The sequence below is a fragment of the Rosa rugosa genome, chromosome 6, assembly GCF_958449725.1.
Source record: "Rosa rugosa chromosome 6, drRosRugo1.1, whole genome shotgun sequence".
Taxonomy (NCBI): Eukaryota; Viridiplantae; Streptophyta; class Magnoliopsida; order Rosales; family Rosaceae; genus Rosa; species Rosa rugosa.
Window position 1 is genome coordinate 33,996,566 of NC_084825.1, and position 17,279 is coordinate 34,013,844.

The 17,279-nt window shown below is 40.0% G+C and overlaps 2 protein-coding genes across 5 annotated transcripts; one reads left to right on the top strand and one right to left on the bottom strand.

Annotated features, from left to right (window-relative positions):
* Positions 1-113: 113 nt before the first annotated feature.
* Positions 114-4,384, bottom strand: LOC133718865 (peroxisome biogenesis protein 16-like). Of its 4 annotated transcripts, XM_062145739.1 has the most exons (7): positions 4,221-4,384; positions 1,774-1,862; positions 1,375-1,676; positions 1,023-1,291; positions 825-892; positions 534-639; positions 114-417 (listed from the first exon to the last, which is right to left on the bottom strand). In XM_062145739.1, the coding sequence occupies exons 3-6, from the start codon at positions 1,553-1,555 to the stop codon at positions 633-635; spliced, it is 525 nt and encodes a 174-aa protein (XP_062001723.1). In that variant the 5' UTR covers positions 1,556-1,676; positions 1,774-1,862; positions 4,221-4,384; the 3' UTR covers positions 114-417; positions 534-632. The 4 variants fall into 4 exon arrangements, 3 of the variants coding, with proteins under 3 accessions (XP_062001723.1, XP_062001722.1, XP_062001721.1); XM_062145738.1 differs by having other exon boundaries at positions 1,375-1,862; XR_009850631.1 differs by lacking the exons at positions 1,375-1,676; positions 1,774-1,862 and having other exon boundaries at positions 534-892.
* A 1,809-nt stretch (positions 4,385-6,193) lies between these two features.
* Positions 6,194-9,316, top strand: LOC133716627 (receptor-like protein 7). Its single transcript, XM_062143310.1, has one exon. The coding sequence runs from the start codon at positions 6,194-6,196 to the stop codon at positions 9,314-9,316; it is 3,123 nt and encodes a 1,040-aa protein (XP_061999294.1).
* Positions 9,317-17,279: the final 7,963 nt, after the last annotated feature.

Consider the following 17,279-nt stretch of genomic DNA (forward strand, 5'->3'; position numbering starts at 1 on the left):
ATTCGCTTATGCAACATGCATGAAGCAATTACGAAAACAGAAACTTTACGTTAAGCTTAACCTGAGATATTGCTCACCCGTATATCACATATCCATAGAAATTTAACTCAAAATTATTTTCAATAACCAGGGTTTCCACACGTTCTCTCAAACTGGTTACTAAAAATACATTAAATATTTTTTTCTTTGACATTTTAACAAAATTTGATACAACAATGTCATATATTTGTCAATATTTATGAAGCACAAGAAAATACATCATCACCATCATACAGCTTGGGGAATTTACTTCACCTAAAATCCTAAACGAACTGTGGAACTACTCTAAGAGCCATAACTCATTGCAAACCCCGTCTTATGATCCCGACATGTAAGTATACCTTGTCTGTGCTCCCAAAATAAGCTCAACAAGTTTTGCTGCACAAACCAAAATTTTTGTTGTTGCCAGATCAAGTTCTTAATACATAAAAGAACTCAACTTCATAAAGTAACAAGACAATCTAGAAATGAAGAAAATAAACTACAAAACCAACCTGCAGGAGATCCAACAACAGGTATATGTTCCAACATATTCTCGGTGCCTTCAAGTCTTCACTTAAAATTCTCAACCACAAGAGTCATGAAACAAATGATTAACTCCTAGAAAATGCAGCAACGTATTATCAAATTACGAGAGGTGCGACTGCCAGCTACCACTCTACTTAGCCCACCCTTATCGATCAAGTCTAAAGTGGTTTTTTTAATTTCTCTTATATTTTTCTGTGAGGGTAGGAAAAACATGAGGGTGGAAAACATTCATTATTTAAAATAACTTCTGCATTTACCTGGTATACTTGCTGAAAAATGGATCTCTCATGAGGTAAAGTGTCCATAACAGTTTTTGTCTTTTACCCTGAATCCAAGCCATAATACAGAGAGCTACTCAGCACCAACTTCAATGGGAATAAATTAAAGGACAGCAGATTATGACACTTAGCAGAAGGTTGATCTCATAGTCTACAAAGAAATTGGGAAAATCTAACCTCATTCTTTTCAGGGACAGAAAGATGAAACTGCTGCTCTTTTGTACCACCTCTGTATGAAGTAATTCGAGATAGAATGTGCATTCCAGTGAAGTCCACAGCCAGTGAAAGAAAGCAAGGAATCCAGGAGCGAGCTCCATATTTTCGAATAAATAAAACATAAAAAAGTGGTTTTGTTATAAATAGCACTTCCCCAGCCACATACAAAGCCCCATGGAGACCCTTTTCGGACAATATGGTGGATAGAGTTGACCTCTCAACCACTGAAGCTGTGAGAAAATAAAATCTTGTATTAATTGAAACTGTTATAAATTGTAATTACACTTATCCCAGTGTGTATATGAGTAGTTACTTGGAGGCTCCATAATGGCATGCTGGTGTTGAACCCGACGTAACCATACTGGATCTGAAACAGTCCTAGCCTTTTCTCCAAACCTATTCAATGCAGATAGTGCTCTTCCTTCTAAATTCCATGGATCCTGTGCATGATTATTTCTCAAGTGACCATTCCCATGCTGCTCGCCAGGCTTCATAAAACCACCACTTCTACGGTGAGTTGAGGCATCCAATTTTTTTTCATCATTTGGTGTCTCTCATCCATGGAGAAGCATCTTATATCCACTGTTCCGGAACAAAGCTAACCTAACTAGCACCCTGATAAACAATGAAATCCCCTAATGAAGCAACAAAGAAGCTTGCATGCAATAGGTGCTTGATATATTAAGCTATGCTAAATAACAATGGTCCTTACTTGCCAGCTTCCATAATAGCAATGTAATTCCATTTTTTCTCATCACCAAAGTATAGTTGGGCCACAACTTCAATCGACGTTTCCAAGTCCTTGAGTGCAGATATACACAATGGATAAGGAAAAGAATGACGCTCAGCATGGCCAACATGTAATCAACTAGGTAAGCAGAGCAAGATTCGACTAGGTGAACAGCAGAACTTGGAAGAAAAACAAAGCTTCCTACAATTGATTAACTACTCTCCACTCTCAAGTTTAAAAATGATTTGACCATGAATTGCTCTATAGGTGTTTCAGCCTAGAAAAACCACAGAACTCCATTACATGACCAGCTTCCTCTAAATTATCTCATGATCAGCTTCTTCAATGTAACCTTAATGCGAATCACAAAACCAGAAAACACCTTACAGCAAAATATAAAGCAGCAACTGCTCAGGGGGTGGAGGTGTAAGCAAAGTTAAAACTCTTTCTGAAACACAAACCGATGTTGCCACTACAGTGCACTGTTAATCTGTTATCAAGCAAAACTTGAGGAATTGATGCTTACATTAGCAATAACTAGATTGGGGAAAGACATGCTTGTTTTAATTCTGCATTTTTCCAGAAGATTCAACAGTGGAGGCAGTGTTTTCCTTTATTAATTTTTTTTTCTTTTTCTTTTTTAAGTCAATATGAATTACCAAGCCTTTGGATAGCAGAAATTTGCTGGCAAACACCGTAGAATAACTCTCTGCACCTAATACAAAGGAAGCTTTAATTCTAGCCACATCTATAGGACAGCAGCCCATTTTCTTTCAGAGGAAAATAGAATTAAGTTGATGATGGTAGGAAAAGAGTTTGTACAAGACATACTTAAATGTTTCAGAAAGGATACAGATTATAAACCCAACAATTGAAGGAAGAAACTAATATCAATAACAGGTTCACAGAACTTTGAACAATTTGGATCAAAATGTCTTCATGATCAGTCAGATAGGAGTTTGGGTTAATCTGAGATCAAATTGCAGATAATAGATGTGCTGAATCCAGCAACCACTTACAAAGACAGTTCTTTGAAGGAAGAAAATGGTAAAAGATAACAAAAGTGCATAGGTGGTAGCAAAACTTACAATGATAGGTGCTTCTTCTAATCCTCTTAATGAACAAATTACGAACAAAATGATAAATATCTTCCTACAAATGATTCAGTCTAGCTCTGTCCTCAAATCCTAAGCCGAGTTCTGCAAGACCATTTTGCCTTGATAAATGCTCAATAGTTCAGGTACTTGCTCTTGATATTTGAGCACGAACTTATTCAACAAGTACTTCTCACTTTTCTTCAGAATGGTAACCAAGGAACACTCTCCCTTTGTTATTAAGCCCTTCAACAGGAGAACTCTAATAACTGAACATGTAGGTATGATCCGCTTCTCCAAACTATAAGTTAAAACATATGGATCCCCAGCCACATCTGCAGGCTGCCAACCCATTTTGTTCAGAAGAAAATCCATTTTGCTCGAAATATTCTTCTCAGAGAAGGTCATAAATAAGGGATGTTTTCTAAATGCCAACGCAAAATCATCTTCAGTCCAACCCCATTCCTTATAAAATTGCATCTTTTGCTCCCACTTTGATGCATCCACCATAAAAGCCACAACTAGTGCTTTCATGAATGTCGCAGATGATGAAGGTTCGATTCCCATACTCATGACCTTGTTGACATCTTCCTTGAAACACTCAGTTTTACGACACAGCATCAAAGGATGCCAGGTCAGATAAACAGAGATTGTGGAATCCAGCACTTCAAGCCCTCTCAAAAATGCAACATTGGATACAACATATCTTAGTGACTTGGCCGACACTGTCCATTTCGAGGTCCTAAAGAAAGTAGCAACCCTTTTATCCTCACCAACTATACTTTTGATCAGATCAAAACAAGGAAGGATGCATTTCTCTAAGCTTCGCGTCAAGATCATGGGATTGCGAAAGAGGGCATTGGCGAGGTCGGTGCCTGCAAAGCCTAGAGAACCGAAAAACTCAAGTTTGGGCAAAAGGGTTTCAGGATTGTATAAGAGCAACCTTGGCAGTTTCTTAACAAGCAAGATGATTTGGGCATCATTGAGTCTATAGTCTTTGAAAAGCTTAATAACCGAGTCGGGTCGCTCTCGGGTATCAAAGTGTACCCTCTCTGACACATAGAGAGCGTTTTCTGGGGACATGCCACATGAGTTTATAAGGTATGAAACTGTAAAAGAGTCACCTTTATGTTCTTGTTTTGGTTTGTCATTTTCAGAACCCAGTAATGATTTTGATGAATAGAAACGTGGGTTTTGACATAAATGCAAATGGGTCACTGAATTAACAGAGAAGCCACGACTTGGAAGAAGCAATTGCAATCTTTTAGAGCACAGACCAAACATAATTAGAGCAAATGATAATGAGGTACTTGGAGGAATCAGGAAGGGACTCACCAAATACGAAGCGTATCTATGCTCTGCTTCAATCACCCAGCCTTGGATTTTGATGAATTGGTCGCTTGTTTCGTCAATTTGGGATTTGGGGTATAGGGTTTTGGCTCCTCAGCTCACCAAAGCAGGAAGCGGGAACTGAGAAAGTGAGACTGGTGCAAATTCTCGTTCTCATTTTGTATGTTTTTCTTTGAAGTCCTTTTTCTCTTCTTCATTTGTTTTACACGTGTTTTTTTTTTTTTTTTTCCTTTCCTGTAATTCCTTAGGCGATTTATAGTTTATTACTTTGCAGCCCCTAGAGTAACAGTGTTACACTAGTCGGGTAAGATATTATACTTGATGTGATCGGCAATAACATTGTCACATTTTGACATGTAAGCAGTTATACGTACACTTATACTAGTTGAATTTACAGTGGTTGGCTACTAGTTACAAAGTTTGATTCACTCTATATATTGGTCAAGTGAAAAAGAAAAGAAAAAAAAAACACCACTATAGGCGCCCATAGTGCTGGACTCCGGAGATGAAGGCGGCATGAAGCTATCCTGCAGATGGTGTCTCTAAATCAAATATTCTGAATTTGTTGATAACATTTTGAGCCATAGATGTCGGTTTTATTTCAAGACACATTGTCAAGAAAAATGTTAAATTGGGCTCAAACAAAAACCGAACCAAATGTTTCCTAATTAAAATTTAATGAAAACTAAAAATTTATAATGGTTTCACAACTCAAACAAGAGAAATCTTTCTGTTTACTAGTAAATATTTCCCAAGTTTTTTTTGAATAGACGCAAGTCATGATATCATCAATCCAAGAGTTTAGCATTAACGTGAAAAAAAAAAAGAACTTTTGTGAAGCACAGAGCTACTTAAAATATCTCTTGTACAAAAAAAAAAAAAAAAAAAAAAAAAAAAAGATACTACAAAAATTAAAAGATCGAAAAGAGAATTAACAGAGATAAGGCAAACTCCAATAATAAGCATCTCAGCAGCAAGCAAGTAGACCTCACTAGCAAACCCACTAATGAAACACGCTGATAATGATATCCCAAGTTCCCAGTCAACATGTCATAATGCAATGAAGACCAAAGTTCACACTTCACAGGGATGAGAACTTTTTTGTTTTTGTTTTTTTGTCTGAAAATCATCTATTAAAAATCCAGAGGCAAAAAGCAAACAGCCAAATACTCAAACTGGAAAAAAATAAAAAACAAAGAGCTGAGACACAGTAGATTTAAAATGCATGCAAAAATAGTTTTAGCGGTCTATATATGACAAGAGAAGCCAAGACACAGTAGATGTATATAATAGTACTAAGGGGGAGCAGGACGGAGGAAGAGGACTTGGAGCCTAAATATATATTGGCCTATGATATCAGATGCCGAAGGCCATGATATCATTACAAGCTAGCTTACAGTAATCACCCAATTAATTAATAATATGTATCTCTTTCATATATATATATATATATATATATATATAGAAGCTAGTCAAGCTACTGCTAATTAGTTTACTACTTTACTATCTTTATTAATTAAGGATCAAAGGGAGACACCAATTTTAGCAATTCAGCTTCTTTTACTATACTTCGTATGTTTTTTGCACAAGATACGACCTTATATATTCTTCTGCATGTAGGTTTGCTCTCATAGTTTTATCTTTGAATTGTATGTTTTTTAAAGTTTTCGACTGCAATAGTTGGAGGGACGGCCAGAGAGGCAACTCAAGCGTCAGGGTCCTCCACTTGTCAAAGCCTTTCTCACTGCGAGTTTGACTCTCAGGGTCTTCGTCCGGCCGGCCGAACTCGCAGCCTGCGAGTCCGACTCTCAGGGTCATTGTCAGCCCAAGACTTCGTCGACTTTGGCCACAGTAGAGAACACTTATAAAGCGACCACAAATCTAATGGAGGCTTTACCGATTTCCCCTTATTAAAGCCTCCATAACCGTTAAGAGTTGTTCACTTAACATCAGCCAAAATGAAAACTTTGCTACATTTCTTCCTTTTCTTGATCACACACTGGGTCAGTATCATCATCCCAGCAGTTCACAGCCAGTGTATTGAAGACCAGCAACTCTCATTGCTCCAATTCAAGAAAAGCATCGTGTTCGGTTATTCCACCAAGCTTATTTCTTGGAATGCAAGTACTGATTGTTGTTCTTGGGTCGGCGTCACTTGCAGCCGTAATGGGCGTGTTCTGGGTCTTGACTTAAGCAGCGAACATATCTCAGCCGGAATTGACAATTCCAGCAGTCTCTTCCATCTTCATTATCTTCAGAGCCTCAATCTGGCGGACAACCTTCTTGGCAATTACTCTCAATCAATTCCATCCGCCATCGGAAAGCTCGTGAACTTGAGGTATCTGAATTTATCTCTTAATCATTATTCAGGGCAAATTCCCATCGAGATTTCTCGCTTGAGGAGGTTGGTAGTTCTTGATCTTTCTAACCGTTATGGGTTAAACCTTGGAAGGCCAAATTTACACATGTTGGTTCACAACCTCACAGAGCTTAGAGAGTTATATCTTGATGGTGTCCAAATATCAGAACAGGGGAGTCAGTGGTGCCAAGCCATATCATCTTCCGTTCCCAACCTCAGGGTCTTGAGCATGTCCCATTGTGATCTTTCAGGCCCTCTTCATGAGTCCTTTGCTAATCTTCGGTCTCTATCTGTGATTAGGTTGGGAGGGAACAGTATCTCTGCGCCAGGATTCTTTGCCAACTTTTCAAACTTGACTGTCTTGAGTCTCCCGATATGCGGGTTGCAAGGAACATTTCCCAAAGAGATCTTTCAGTTACCTTCTCTACAAAGTATTGACCTCTCATTTAATTACCAACTTGATGGTTCCTTGCCAGAATTCCCAAGGAATGGATCTCTTCAGTACCTGGATCTAAGCGGGACAAATTTTTCAGGGTTATTGCCAAATTCTATTGGCAATCTCAAAATGTTGTCCAGCATAAATATTGGAGGTTGCAATTTCACCGGACCGATGCCCAAGTCAATGACAAACCTTACACAGTTGGTTTCTTTGTCGATGTCTGAAAACAAGTTGGAAGGTTCAATTCCGTCATTCAGTGGGGCCAATAATGTGAACTTCATAGACCTTTCCAACAATGGTCTAACAGGTACTATTAATTCCACCTACTGGGGAAACCTTACTAAGCTATCCTTTATTGATTTGAGATCCAATAAGCTCGATGGGAATATCCCAGCATCTCTTTTTTCACTTCCCCTTTTGGATTATTTGTGGATGTCTGAAAACAAGTTTGAAGGTTCAATTCCGTCATTCAGTGGGGCCAAGAATGTGAACTTCATAGACCTTTCCTACAATGGTCTAACAGGTACTATTAACTCCACCCACTGGGGAAACCTTACTAAGCTATCTGAACTCAATTTGAGATCCAATAAGCTCGATGGGAATATCCCAGCATCTCTGTTTTCTCTTCCCCTGTTGCGTAGTCTAGATCTTTCCAGCAATCAATTCTCTGGTCCATTCCCTGAAATTTCAAATGTGTCTTCCTACTTGCTGAATGGTCCTGATCTTGAACTTTATTTGAGAAATCAATCGAACTTAAATACTTTGGACCTTTCAGAGAACCAGATAAATGGCAAGATACCTGACTGGATTTGGAGTTTAAATAATCTCATTCTCCTAAATCTTTCTTGCAACTCCCTAGATTCTCTAGAAGTTCATTCAATTAATCTCACTAATCTAGGTTACCTTGACCTTCATTCCAACCAGCTTCATGGGCAACTCCCAATTTTTCCATCAACTGTCCGTCTCCATTATCTAGATTTCTCCAGGAATTATTTCAGCTCTATCGTACCGGGTACCTTTGGAGAAATGTTTCAAGATCCTCACGACACAGGCTTTTTCTCGCTTTCGAGCAATAACCTCACTGGGATCATTCCAGAATCATTATGCAATATACAATATCTTGAGTTTCTTGATCTGTCCAATAATTCTTTGAGTGGCACGGTTCCCCAATGCCTAACTACAATGACGAGGCTTTCGGTACTCAACTTAAGGAGGAATAATCTTACAAATGTTGATGACTTCTCTCAGAATTGCCAGTTAATAAGTCTAGACATCAGTGAAAATCACCTTCAAGGCCGGTTTCTAAAATCTCTTGTCAACTGCACCCAGTTATCGATTTTAAACCTTAGAAACAATTTGATAACAGAACCATTTCCCTGCTTTTTAAGGAACACATCCAGCTTGCGTGTCCTTGTCTTGCGATCCAATAAATTTTATGGGCGCATTGGATGTCGCAAGACTAATGGCACTTGGCCAATACTTCAAATCATAGACTTAGCTCACAACAATTTTAGTGGTGAAGTACCTGGAACAGCTCTGGCAACTTGGCAGGCCATGAGGACAAAAGATGATGCCCCAGGGAAGATCAATAGCCTTCAATTGAAGACCGGAGTTTTATATCAAGAAGATACAATCACAGTCACCAACAAAGGTTTAGAGATGGAGCTGGAGAATGTTTTATCTATCTTCATCTCCATTGACTTCTCGTGCAACAAGTTCAATGGATCAATACCCGAGGAAATTGGAGAACTCCAATCATTGTATGCCCTCAACTTGTCCAACAATGCTTTCACAGGTGCAGTTCCATCATCACTAAGTAACTTGAGTCAGCTAGAGTCCTTGGACCTCTCGAAAAACAAACTGAGCGGTCAAATCCCACCGGAGCTTACAAAACTCACTTTCCTTGCATTCTTGAATCTCTCATATAATCAATTGGTCGGGAGGATACCAAGCGGTGCTCAATTTTCAACATTTGAAGCAGCTTCCTTCGAAGGTAATAAAGGATTATGGGGGCCTCCTTTAACTGCAGGGTTCTCACCAAAGTCGGAAGGAAACCATTCAAATCCTGGACATGAGATTGATTGGAATATTATCTGTCCTGAAATTGGGTTTACATGTGGGTTTGGGATTGCCATCGGGTCACTTTTGTTTTGCAAGAGATGGAGGAAATGGTTTTACAGAGCTATGTATAACATGCTTCTAAAGATATTCCCTCAGCTGGAACAAAGATTTGGTCATCACAGGAGACATGTTTACGTACATCAAAGATACTGGAGACGTTGAAATGGTTGTGATGAGCAATGCACCTGACTTGTTGTCGGCCTCATTTTGCTAATAAGGACTAAGATCCGTGCTTTGTTTCTGTGTATTTTCATGTAAGTTGGACTCACTCTTTCAATTTGTAACATGTAATAAATAAATTTGTGGCAAACTTGCTCAATATTTGCATGTGATGTGTGAAAAGAACGTGCTCGAACTGTCATATTTGTAACTTGTTTTCCTATGTGTGTTCTGAAGTTGTACTGAATTAATGTGAACTCCAGAGTTAATAGATATTCTAATTCTAAAAAAGCTGGTGAAGAACTGGTGGAATGACATTGAGATCCGGGGCTAAGAAAGCTGTTGCAAATGTCAAAATTGTATGAACTGATATTCAATCTTCAATTAACAAATTAACAATATACAAAGCTTTCTTATTATAGTCTGCGAAAAGTTATGTAGCACAAACAGATTTAGAAAGCAAGCTTTAACGTCGAACTGTATAAGATCAAAACGTGGCGATGACACATTGTTAGGTGAAAAAATTATACATAATGAAAATAGGAGGGAAAAAGTTCAGGGGAATTCTAACTCTTAAATCTATACTCTGCTAGGTGCAGGAGAAGATGGTGGAATGACTTGCAAATATATGGTTCCCTATTTACAGGCTTCTTGTTCATGAGAAGTAAGGCTTGGTACACTAGCAGTTCCTGACTTGTTTTCACTTGGAGCTGGCTACTTTTTGAAGCTTAGATCTCTACTATTTTTGCAGCCAAGCAACTTTACTACTTCCTTACTTCATAAAATGCAACCTCAGACAAGTAGATCAGGAATAGATGAAACAGAAACAATGCCTCTCATTCATAAGCTAGAAACCCATTTATTAGTCTTATAAAAGTTATTGACCAAATAAAACTATTAGTGCAATGTATTACTTGAACTTATGTTGAAAATCATACTTTACTTCTTCAGAAACTTCAAAACTCATAAGCATATTCAAACACGTTAAAATGAAAAACAATTACAGTTCAGCACATTAGCACATACTAAAGTTCAAACAAAAAAGTCAAAACTAAACGGAATGAAGATCCTGAATACCTGCATGGCTTCATTACTCACGGATTAGGTAGAGTTCAAACAAAAAAGTCAAAACTAAACGGAATGAAGATCCTGAATCCTGAATCCTGAATCCTGAATACCTGCGTACACTAACAAAACTGAAACCTCCGGACAAAACCCAATTCGATCAACAAGATCCAACAACTCTGTTTCTTATTTGAATTCGCTTATGCAACATGCATGAAGCAATTACGAAAACAGCAACTTTATGTTAAGCTTAACCTGAGATATTGCTCACCCGTATATCACATATCCATAGAAATTTAACTCAAAATTATTTTCAATAACCAGGGTTTCCACACGTTCTCTCAAACTGGTTACTAAAAATACATTAAATATTTTTTTCTTTGACAATTTAACAAAATTTGATACAACAATGTCATTGTTGAAGGATATTGACACTTAGTGTGCCTAGTCAAACTAGGATAAGTTCTATAGCTGTAATAGGAGAGGTTTCCTACTCCAAGTTAGATAAGGAATCCTTGTACTCTTAGATTATGCACTTTGTAATCCCTATATATAGGGCTCCTATTCTCTATAATGAAATACACTTCTCTCATCAATCTCTCTCAATACCAATATACTTAAACACGTTATCAGCACGACTCTAACCACAAAAACAGAAAACCAAAACTCATTCACAAAGCAGCCCGAGCGCCCGTGTGCTTGCAACCTTGCACAGCAGCCCCTGCTGCCCCCTTCCTGCAGCCCTGCGTTCCAGCCTGCTGCCACCGAAGCATCCCTGCTGCGCAAACAAGCCAACGCACACCCACTGCATCTTTTTCCCGTTCCTGTGCACATCCGTCTTCTTGCAAGCCTCGAAACGTCTAGTTCGGAAGCTCAGATCGAAAAACTTTCTTCATCAAAGTTGTTCGTCTATGTCTCTTCCATCTAACCTCCGAATTTCAGCCTTATCGGAGTCATATTGAGATCTGTACACCAATCGAGGTACAAGCTGTTCAGAACAGAATCTGCTCCGAATTTTCACCAAGTAAGTATTCAAGAGTAAGTTTTGAAGTTCCTATAATTCAAATATTTCTTCTTTTCTCGGGGACTTGAAAACCTCCCTTCTTCTACATCCCACCTTTCTTATAACGTGGGTTCGATTCTTGAAAAGCGGAATCGTGGGGATTCACGCAATTAACGAACTAAGAGCGTTCGTAAGACTTCGGACTAAGAGCGTCCGTAAGCATCGATTTAATGAACTAAGAGCGTTCGTATGCTACGGACTAAGAGCGTTCGTGAGCATCTATTTTGACCATTCAAACATCATTGTTTCGGTCTAATCCAATTATTCTTGGAAATCGATTTCTTGGTAGCATAGCTCGGAAATTTTATTTATATTAGTTTTCGTGGAAGCATTGACTCCGAAACTAACTTGTTCTTGTTTCATCTTTCAGGATGTCAAACATGAACAAACTCGATTTTGTTCCATTGGATTATGCAGGCAAAAGGTACTTAATTTGGGTCATTGATATCGAGATCCACCTTATTGCCCGTGATTTATTGCATACTATCCAAGAGCTTTGTCCTATAGAAACAGCTCCAGACCCTCAAACTGAGAAAGATAATTCCAAGGCACTTGCCTTCATGAAACGTCACATGGATAGTGACCTACAGTTTGAGTTCATAAATGAGGAAAGCGCCATAAAGCTTTGGCATGTGCTTCGCGAACGATATGGCAATGTTCGTGACTCCATACTTCCGAATACAGAAGCAGAATGGAAAGATCTTCGCTTCTCTAAATTTGACACTGTCATGCAATTTTATTCGGAAGCTCTCAGCATCAGAGTAATGATGCGTCTCTGTGGAAAGATGATCACAGAAGACCAGTTGATTGAGAAAACCCTCAATACCTTCCCCGTCTGTGCTATGAGGTCCTCTGACTTATTCCGGACTCATGTAAATGCAAGACGGATCACAAGTTTCCAACAGCTTATTGAAGCTATGGCCACTGCTGAAAGACATGGCAATGAACTTGTGCAAAGAAGATTTGATAGGCTTCAAGATAGCTATCAAGAGCATCGTTCTATGGCTAGAGAAAGTCGCCATCGACGTCATGATCCATACGATCGAAATGCTCAAGAAGGTAATCGCTCAAGGCGACAATCTCACGACCCTAGGAGGCGTGATTTTGAGGGAAATAGGGTTGGAAACCATGGAGCCAACGTTGGCCATGGGCACCACTTTCCAACGCCACCAGTCCTAAGGACTATGCATATTGCGCCAATGCGCCTCAATTAAGGGAGAATCCTCTTTATGGTGTCTATTTCTGATATGGAACGTCTGATCAATGGACCTGAATTTGCAATGTACCTACGGAGGTAGTCGCATCATGGTGATCAAGACTTCGAGTTCACAAAGACTTTAAATCTGGCGATGAAGACAAAATGCCGCAGATTTTTATTTATAGTCTTTTATTTTTCCAAGAATTATGTAATGGCTATTATGCCTTAAATCAATAAAATGACTTATTGTATTAACTCTTTCCCTCTAGGCGTACTCAAGAGTACTTGTGATGTCTAGGCAAGGTTTGATCTGAGAGAACGGTTTTAAAAGTGAGCAACGCTCCACCAAAATCTCGCCTTACCTTACCTGGTCACAACTAAATTGAAATTACCGAAAGGATTGAGTGACTACGATTTGTCTACGGTTTGATTTTTATATTGGATTAGATTTTGGTCAAGAAACTTTGATGTAATCATTGGCTATTATTAATAAAGTATCGATTTATTTGATCTCATGTCATGGACATACTTCTCGAACTTTATTACTTACAAGATGTAAGAGCCAATGGTTTTCATGCGGAAACGCATTGTGAAAATGGACAAGAGTTCCTTTGCATCACCTCTAATGACTACGGAAATAACCGAGTATTAGAGAAACTTATGTGTCGCTCTAGTGGGTTGTATGCAACCACTATTCGAGTCATTGAATCCAACCATGTCATGAGAGATGATTTATGGGATTCCGACACATATAGGCTTTGGCACGACCGTTTGGGACACCCAGGTCGTGACATGATGATCCGTATATTAAAGACTTCACACGGACATCCCTTTTTCAGAACGAAAAGAAGTAAAACTCGGTTTTTGGACACCGAAGGAGCCCCTGCGCCTCACGGCGCCGTTCACCCCCAAATCCGACCATCCTTGGCCGGCGCCGCCTTCCCCCTGCGGCCTCAGGGTGGCATTGACGCCACCAAGGCTACTTTGTCTCCAACTTTTACTTCTAAAGTCACTTGTGCCTTTGTGGCTCAACCAAAATCCTCATTGGTTGTTTATAAAGCCCATCATTCGTTCTGCAAAGCCTGCTCTTTAGCAAAGTTAGGATCGAGACCATCCTATGCAAAGGACACCAAAGAAAATATACCATTCTTGCAAAGAATCCAAGGTGATATTTGTGGACCTATTCAACCATCATGCGGACCATTTCGATATTTTATGGTATTGGTTGATGCATCGACACGCTGGTCACATGTCATGTTATTGTCCACAAGGAACGCTGCATTTGCTAAACTCCTAGCACAAATAATTAAGTTAAGGGCTCACCACCCTGATCATCCTATTAAGTCTTTAAGATTAGACAATGCTGGAGAGTTTACATCAAAGGTTTTTGATGATTATTGCATGTCCATTGGGATTGATGTTGAACATCCTGTTCCTCATGTTCATACCCAAAATGGTCTCGCAGAAGCCACCATTAAACGACTACAAATGGTTGCTCGAGCATTAGTGATGCGCACCAATCTCCCTATTTCTGCTTGGGGCTATGCAATATTGCATGCAGCTGTGCTTATTCGTCTGAGGCCTACTGCCACTCAACCCTTTTCTGCGTCCCAGATGGTGACTGGGTATGAGCCCAATGTCTCACACTTACGCATATTTGGGTGCGCAGTTTATGTGCCAATTGCGCCTCCACAGCGCACCAAAATGGGTCCTCAACGACGATTAGGCGTTTACGTTGGTTATGATTCTCCAACGATTATCCGCTACATAGAACCCTTGACAGGCGATCTCTTTACCGCAAGATTTGCGGATTGTCACTTCGATGAGACAGTCTTCCCATCGTTAGGGGGAGATAAGAACATCAATGTTCAACAGGAACGACCGGAATTGTCGTGGTCTGTCCCCACTCTGTCTCATCTTGATCCCCGAACCGCACAGTCCGAAATTGAAGTGCGGAGAATTCTCGATCTTCAGAACGTAGCAGAATCGATGCCTGATGCGTTTTCTGATATCGCTAAAGTGACGAGATCACACATACCTGCTGCAAACGTGCCTGCAAGGATTGATGTCCCTAAAAGTAGAGGACATGACGCCAACTCAAGAATGCATGAGCATGGCGCCAACGTCCCATCTCTCAATGATGGTGACGTTATGGCTAGGCCCACGTCTCCTGCCAGGAAGCGCGGGAGGCCCATAGGTTCGATGGATTCTCGCCCAAGAAAGAAAGCGAGTTTGGCACAGAATAATCCATTAATCATCGATATAAATAATCCATCTCATGAGAATATTTCGGATTATGGTTATGTCCAAGAGACATCATTGGGGGACGCTCCAATGTCAGAACCAACTCCAGAGAATAGAGAGATCTCCATAAATTACACTAGTGTACATGAGATGATGGATAGAAATTCTATGGCGATTGATGATGCATTTGCATATCATATTGCGAAAGGGATTATAGAATATGATGATATCGAACCTCGCTCTGTTGAAGAATGTCAACGAAGAGCAGATTGGCCTAAATGGAAAGATGCGATCCAGGTTGAATTGGATTCACTAACAAAGAGACAGGTATTTGGGCCTGTAACGCAGACACCCCCAAGTGTAAAGCCTGTTGGCCATAAATGGGTCTTTGTTAGAAAGCGTAATGAGAAAAATGAGGTGGTAAGATATAAAGCCCGCCTTGTGGCGCAAGGTTTCTCACAACGCCCTGGAATCGACTACGAGGAGACATATTCTCCCGTAATGGACGTTATAACGTTCCGCTACCTTGTCAGTTTGGTAGTTTCCGAAAAACTTGACATGCAGCTTATGGATGTGGTTACAGCATATCTCTATGGGGATCTAGATTCAGAGATATATATGAAGGTTCCAGACGGACTTCAATTACCCAAATCAAGTGGCTCTAAACCACGGAGCGCGTTTTCAATAAGATTAAAACGCTCACTATATGGATTAAAACAATCTGGACGGATGTGGTATAACCGTCTAAGTGACTACTTGATTGGGAAGGGATATATTAACAATGAAATATGCCCATGCGTGTTCATTAAAAGAACAAGTTCCGGATTTGCAATCATAGCAGTTTATGTCGATGACATGAACCTAATTGGAACTCTAGATGAGTTGAAGGAAACTGCTAAATACTTGAAATCCGAATTTGAGATGAAAGATCTTGGGAAGACACGGTTTTGTCTCGGTTTAGAACTCGAGCACCGTAGTGATGGGATTTTGATCCATCAGTCTGCATATACTCAGAAAATTCTAAGGCGCTTTAATGAAGATAAAGCAAAGCCTGTGAGTACTCCCATGATCGGTCGTAGTCTTGAGCCCGGAAAAGATCCGTTTCGTCCAAAGGATGAGGACGAAGAAGCATTAGAGGCCGAAGTGCCCTATTTAAGTGCAATAGGCGCATTATTGTACTTAGCTCAATGCACAAGACCGGATATCTCATTCGCAGTGAACTTGTTAGCTCGACATAGCTCTGCGCCAACACGCCGCCATTGGATTGGTGAAAAGACAATCTTTCGATACCCAGGAGGTACGATTGATATGGGCCTATTTTATCCCTACAGAGAGAAAAGGAATGACGGAAGAATGGGATCGGACCCCATTAGGCATGAAGCCGCCGTCCACCACAACATAGTGGCCGGCCATGTTGCTGCCAACGCCGCCACCACCATCAAGGGTGGCCGGCCTCACCCTATCCCCCCTCCATCAAAACGACAATGATGTCTTGATGGGTTTTGCTGATGCAGGGTACCTCTCTGACCCTCACAAAGGTCGCTCCCAAACGGGTTATGTCTTTACCATGGGAAGCATCGCGATATCTTGGAGGTCTACAAAACAGACCCTTGTTGCTACTTCCTCGAATCATGCAGAGATTATTGCTCTACATGAAGCCGTACGTGAATGTATATGGCTAAGGTCTATAATTAGACACATTCAAGGAAGTTGTGGTTTGAAGTCTACCACAGATGAACCTACATGCATTTATGAGGATAATGCAGCTTGTATTGAACAAATGAAGTTAGGTTTCATCAAGGGCGACAACACCAAGCATATATCGCCTAAGTTCTTTTATAATCAGCAACAACAATCACTTCTAAAGATTGAAGTGAATCAAATCCGATCAGAGGATAATGTAGCGGACTTATTCACTAAGTCGTTACCTAAATCCACATTCGAGAAACATGTGAAGAGTATCGGATTAAGAAGGTTATCCGAACTCCCATGATTGTAGCAATCAGGGGGAGATTTCGACATCAGGGGGAGTTACTCAGTCTCGAAGGATCAAGGACGTGTTGCACTCTTTTCTCCTCCTCGAGTTCATTTTTATCCCACAGGGTTTTTCACTTGAGCAAGGTTTTTAACGAGGCAACGGATGAAGCGTCACCACCAAGTTTGAGCGGCACAAGGGGGAGTGTTGAAGGATATTGACACTTAGTGTGCCTAGTCAAACTAGGATAAGTTCTATAGCTGTAATAGGAGAGGTTTCCTACTCCAAGTTAGATAAGGAATCATTGTACTCTTAGATTATGCACTTTGTAATCCCTATATATAGGGCTCCTATTCTCTATAATGAAATACACTTCTCTCATCAATCTCTCTCAATACCAATATACTTAAACAATATTTGT

Coding starts and splice junctions, on each gene's coding strand:
- LOC133718865 (XM_062145737.1), bottom strand. CDS start 3,725: ATGATCTTGACGCGAAGCTTAGAGAAATGCATCCTTCCTTGTTTTGAT.
- LOC133716627 (XM_062143310.1), top strand. CDS start 6,194: ATGAAAACTTTGCTACATTTCTTCCTTTTCTTGATCACACACTGGGTC.